Raw genomic sequence first — 6,072 nt, 5'->3', positions numbered from 1 at the left:
CAGGAATGCAATACCTGTTGTTTTGTCAGAGGAAAAGGGAAAGATTTACTGTGGAGTAAATAACGGTCCACAGCTACACAGTAACAGGCAATTCAGACCAGGACATTGATTAAGAGAAAGAAATTAAACACAGGCTTTCCCACACAGTTCCTTCTGGTAAAACCCTGAGGATTCAGGGAAAGCTGCTTGGTTAGACTCAGTCTGATGGTGTTCAGTAGATGCTGAAGGACACAAAATCCCCAAAACAGAGACAGGAAAACTCAGTGCTCTGTAGAGTCTGAGAGAAATCAGCAACAGAATGATGTTCGTTTTAATGGCACCAAAGCAGCTAATTATGGGCAGAGGCTTGAATCCCATGAACACCAATATATGCTGTTGCCTTCCTCAGAAACAGTTGTCTTTATTACCCGTGCATCAACCAAAGGATCTTTTATTTAATAACTTTTTCTGTTCATAACAATCAAGAAACCACAAATCACCTTTACTGTTAGTACACAAAGTAGCCCAAGACCTTCTTGCCTTGCTTACTATACAACTCCCACAGCCCTCCTCTCCCTTGCAACAAAAGAAAGACCCAGCGAAGAGAAGCCAAAGCAGCCAGAGAGATTTAGAACTCTGCTGGGTACATGCTGAGCTGCACATTCCTGTCTCCTGTAGAAGCCAAGGAAGCAGCTGTCCTCTCTGTGCTCCCTGCCAACAGTGCTCCCTACACAGAACTGACAAGAAATAACGTAGGAGCCCGAGGTCTTCACTTCACACATCCAGAGAACTGCTATTTTGCTGGATGCAGGGAGGCAACATGGTGCCAATGAGCTGCTACTCTTGCTTGCCTTCTGCCAGAAGAAGGGTGATGGTTTATGTCCACCAGAAGATACCTCTTCCCAAGATCTGGTAGCTGGTACCTGATGACTGTGAACTGAGCAGCGTAGTTTGGTGGGAAGCACAGCACAAATCCTGGGATTCCCAAACCTGTCCTGAGCTGCTGCCATGCTGGGCTGAATCTGTGACTTTATCTGGATTTGTGACACTCAAGCATCTCCAGATTTATCATGACTTTTTCACTTTAAGCAATGAGACTTCAGCCTAGAGCCTATTTGCCCCCCATCACACACACAGAGCCGTTTTTCCAAACTTGGCAACAAGAGAAGAGAATGAATCTGGAAAGACCTGGGGGAAAGGTGCAGTTTTCTTGTCATTCATCCAGTCTCACCACCAACTTCACAGAGCATTCTGCTCGCCTTCCAGACCTTGCCAGGGTAGTTGTTATGATGTGCACTAATATGAACCCAGTATGTGTCACTCAGAGTTGCCCTGCCTGAGGAGTCTGTAGGAGGCTCTCCTCCCTGTGATTTGAACATCTCGTCACTGTTCACTGTGCTGGTGATGACACTGATTTGTCTTTGTTGATCTTCAAGCTGAGAGCCAGAAGAGATGACAGCATGCACTGGTACAGCTAACTGTAGCCACGATAAGGGCTCTAATGAGCTGGTTGCCCAGATGTACATAGACGAACCCCTTACATATCTATTGACAATGACCAGGTCCCTGCTAAGAAATCCCAGGGCTATAGGGAGGTGAAGTGGAAGAATTCCACCTTGCTAACCATCAAGTCCTGTGAGCAATTTTCAATGCACGTGGTGTGTATCAAATACTTTGTGGTACCTGTGTTGCCAACAGTGACAGCTTCAACAGCTCCATGTGTGCAGGGTATTACTCTAGTTACACTATGACAACAGACTATAAATGGTGATAAAAATATTTTCAGTTCAAACCCAGGAGATAGCAGAGCCCACTCTAACTCAGAGGCAGAAAACAGCTAGAACAGCCAAGAAAGTCAAAGCGTGCAGCCCCTCACAAGGTGGGCCAGGACAAAGCACGGGCAGATGTGTGGAGAGGAGGGCAGCACAGAAGTGCTGCTGGCAGGACCAAGGAATGGAGATCCTCTGCAACTGTGGCATATGCTGCAACCTCACTCATTCCAATCCTTGAGGCACCTGTAAATGGGAAGTGAGCAGCCAGTACAGACTTTGGGGCACTTGGGGCAGAATGAGATTTTTTTCTCTCTTTCAATGGGCACTGAGGATCCCTCCAGAATAGAAAGGTTAAGTCACTGGCCTCTGCCCTGCATGAAAATTGAGTGCTCCCCTTTCACTCTTCAGAGGGTAAAACATGAGAGATTAGAGAGTGACCTGAGCAATCTGCAGGTGACTCAAGCACAACTGATTTTAGTGCCACAGGGGGCTGGTCCTTGGCAGACAACATTTCGGGATGCTGGGTGGGTTTTCAAGATGAGGGAGAGCTCTGGTGCCCCGTGGCCTGCTTTGTCATCGCTGAAGCAGCCACTGAAGGCGATGGCTGGCTGCATTCGTGCCCGTTCAGTCCCAAAGGGCACAGGTTTTGACATGCTTGGTATGAAGAGTGGCCTCAGAACTTAATTAGGGGATTCTTGAATGCCTCCTCTTTGGAATTTCTGTCAGTTAAGACTAGATGAACATCACAGAGAACATCACAGAAACAGACTCACCTAAGGCTCAGGACAATGTAGCTTGCTCAGCCATTTGTCCTGATGGCATGTTATTACAGAAGATTACAGATAGTCAATTCACAGAAGAGGGAGAGGGGCCATGAAATGCCCATGACAGAAAGTCACAAACTCCATGATGTGCAGCATAATCCAGTGTTTACCCCTTGGTATCATCACATACAGAACATTTCTCCAGCTTAAAATAGTTAGAGAGATGAGCTTCTGTTTTAATAGTTTCCTCCAAGATTCTGAATCTTTTTCCCTGGGCGATGTGCTTTCCCAGTGGCAGCTGGGTCAGCAGCTGACCAGATGACCCCTGACACCAGCTCCAGCTGAGAAACGTGGGAGTTAAAGGTAATGCCCCAAGTACATACTTTGCACATGAATGAAGAGCAGTTGACACTGCCACTGCCACCATGGGGACTTCTGGATGCAAAGGGGGCCCTGCAGACCTTCTCCTATCACACTGAGCAAAGAACCAAAGGCTCCTGTAGTTCAGAGTTCAAGAGGGGAACTGCTGAAAGGGAACTGGCTTCTCACCTTCTCAGGGCAGCACCATTTAAGTAACTTTTCTTCTCTGTTTATTGCATTTTCTGTGATCAAGAAACACAGCTACATTGCTTATCATTCACTGTTCTCACTGATGATCTTGGTTGCTAACACCAACACCCCAGGAGCCTGGCAGAAAGGCACGTGCCATGCCAGCAGCACCTGCCTCTGATCCCTCCATCAGCTGTCGTGCTTCCACTGCAGTCTAACTCACCACCATCTGTAGCAGGATGCATGCACTCAACTCAGGAAGGATTCACCATCTTCTAACCCCCTTGCCAGCTAAGTGTTAAGTCTACCTGCATGACGTGTCTACAAAACATGAGATGTTGCTAGCAACTAGCTGGTGAGGAGCACACTGAGACACTAGAGTGGTGTGTGCAGTCATATTAAATGTTGTTATGATATGATAACGAAACACGTAAAAGAGAGGGCACAAGGGAGCTGGTAGCTCCAGAGCTCAAGGTATTTTACACACAGTAAGGAAGCAGTGCCTACTTAGTCACAGCATGGATTCAGCCACTTTGCAAGGGGCAACATGGAGCTGGGCTGACGAGTGTCTCTGGCAGCCTGAGGAAAACCCACCTTCACTAGCTGGCACTTGGCTTCCACGTCATGAAAACTCTCCACAGCTTAAACCCTATGTCAAGTGACACAATTTACTGCTAAATACCTCAGAAGGGAGCATGGAAGATAAAGTGAAGCTTTTCTTCCAAGAAAGGGCGTTTCATCACTGAAGTTTATACTACATTTTCCCATTAAAACTGTAACCACACACGCTGGACCTTCTAGGCAAGACTCACTCATGCAGAAGGTACCACAGAAGCTGCTGTCAACACCAGCCTACAGGCAGCCACTGCAGTGAATGCCAAGAAAACAAAACACAGGAATACCTACCAAATGCAATCAGCACCAGTGTGTAAGTAGTCAATGTATGGAAGGTGATTTTGGTCTCGAGACCAGCATGAGGTAGAAAAGACCATGCCAATATTTAGCCAAGGAATTGTCACTCCTAAAACAAAAAGATTGAAAATGAGTTTTGAGTAACCTCAGTTTCTAACTGGAAGACAGCTGAGAGGGCATTCCACTTGAAAATCTTGTTCCATCCATGAGCTGACCCTTAAGTTTTGAGTCTTCCTACCAAGACTGAATAATTCACAGAGAATAATTTAACCAATCTAGCATTTCCCACTAACAAAATGTCTACCAGGCAATTACAGTGAACATATTTGTTTCTTAATAGCTGTAAAAAAAAATATATATATTCTTTAGAGATTTACAAATGCCCATAATTCAAGCTTGATGTCATTGAGCTGAGGAGGCCACTTCCTGTTGTCAGGTGTACATGTACTTGTGAACAGGGATCCTGTTTCCCAGCTGGTTTGTTCAAGCTCAGCACCTGCACAGGAGCCTGAACTTTGCCTTCTGCTAACAGTTCTACCAGTAGATTGCAATGGCACGAATGCAGCTGGGGCACTCCTGAAAATTCATTTAGAGAACTCGGGTGCTGCTCTGCCCAGCACTACAGGCTAGGTCTGCAGGCAGAGAAGCTGCAGAGGCCCATGACCCTGACACAAAGCAAGAACACTGATGTACTGTCAACAACAGAAAGGGATTCTGCAAGTGCAACTGGTTCCTCCTAGGTGTATGGACTCAGCTATTCATTAATTCTTTATCTTCACACCTGCCTTCATTACTTTAAATATCACCTACTACATAAAACTGCCTGTCTACTTGGTCAGCTGGAGAACAGGGGGGCCAGAAAGAGGGAGAAGACTTTGGTGACTGGGCCACCATATTTACAGGACACCTCCACCTGCTGGAAACACAGAGAAGAGGTTTGCTTACCAGGCACAGCACCAAGATGTCGCAGGATGGAGCCTGTATTATTAGGAAGGACTGTGAGGTTCCACCCATGCCTGTTAGAGGGGTGACACAGAGGCAGATATGTCAGTGCAGGTTCCCAGTGCCAAGCTGCCCTGCTGGTCTCGTGCCTCCGTCTCTGCTCGGCACAATGGGGCAGCTGGCACGAGCCCAAGTGGTGGATTTGGTGATCCTACCTTGAAAATGGTTCAGATTTTCCCACGGGAAAGCCACTCCCGTGGGTGTTGGTATCTACTTTTCCACAATGCACTGCTACGTGGCAATCTTTCTGTTCCACTATCCGCCAATATTCTTGCTGTGGCAAGAGAAAGCAGTAATGGGGTTTTAATTCACTGAACAATGCATCTCTCATTAAAATATAAACCCCAGAAATTTACAGGGCTTGCAGTAATTCAACTGAGTGTAATTCAACATAAAACACTGCTTAAAAATAAGATTATAAATACTTAAAAGTAACAATGAATTTAGATCCTCTTGGCTTCTGTACTTCAGCACATGACAGATTAAGGCTTCTTTCTCTTCCTCAGTTCATCAACACCTTTATTAAAAATGTCAGAAAGTTCTAAAAGGAAGAATCACTGCCACGTCTATCTAACTATTTCTTTTCCTCCCACACTAGACAGCTTTAAACTGCTTATGGTTAATCCCTGAACATCAACTGTGCTGAATCTCAACACCCAATCCCTTGAATTAGAAACTTTTACCACCCCTTGTGTTGGCCTCACCTCTACTTCAGCTACTGTAGGCTCCTTGGTGAAGCACATGTTCATGATGTTTCTCGCTGTTCGGTAGAAGGTTGTTAAAGAAACAGATCTACCCTGTGGAAGAAGAAAGCAACATTAAAAGTGAAAATAAAAAAAAGGTGTCTCCACTCCCCCTGGCCTCACTCTTTTCCTTACATACTCAGTCCCAGATCACCACAGGGGGAAAGAGGGGAATACAAAAAAATTCGGAATGGGACATGACCCAGCTTTCTATGAGAGGCTGCAAAGGACCCAGGGGGCAATTCTACCTGCATTTCACAACCAAATCCAACACATAATGAAAGGACCATGTGGCTATGCTCTTTACATGCAGAGGCAGGTGAAAGAGACTTGGGAAATTCACTGAAATGT

The 6,072-nt window shown here is 45.9% G+C and overlaps 1 protein-coding gene across 1 annotated transcript in view; it reads right to left on the bottom strand.

Moving 5' to 3' along the window:
• Window positions 1–5,775, bottom strand: part of LOC103772719 (protein Jumonji-like) — a gene marked incomplete at its 5' end in the record, with an annotated part of 18,730 nt that extends 12,955 nt beyond the window's left edge. The window contains 5 exon segments of the mRNA XM_008940060.1: window positions 2–14; window positions 3,971–4,085; window positions 4,922–4,992; window positions 5,134–5,252; window positions 5,683–5,775. Coding sequence (XP_008938308.1) covers window positions 2–14; window positions 3,971–4,085; window positions 4,922–4,992; window positions 5,134–5,252; window positions 5,683–5,775 — 411 coding nt within the window.
• Between the last annotated feature and the right edge of the window lie 297 nt (window positions 5,776–6,072).

The sequence above is a fragment of the Merops nubicus genome, unplaced genomic scaffold, assembly GCF_000691845.1.
Source record: "Merops nubicus isolate BGI_N331 unplaced genomic scaffold, ASM69184v1 scaffold15765, whole genome shotgun sequence".
Taxonomy (NCBI): domain Eukaryota; kingdom Metazoa; phylum Chordata; class Aves; order Coraciiformes; family Meropidae; genus Merops; species Merops nubicus.
This window is presented reverse-complemented; position numbering and strand designations above follow the sequence as displayed.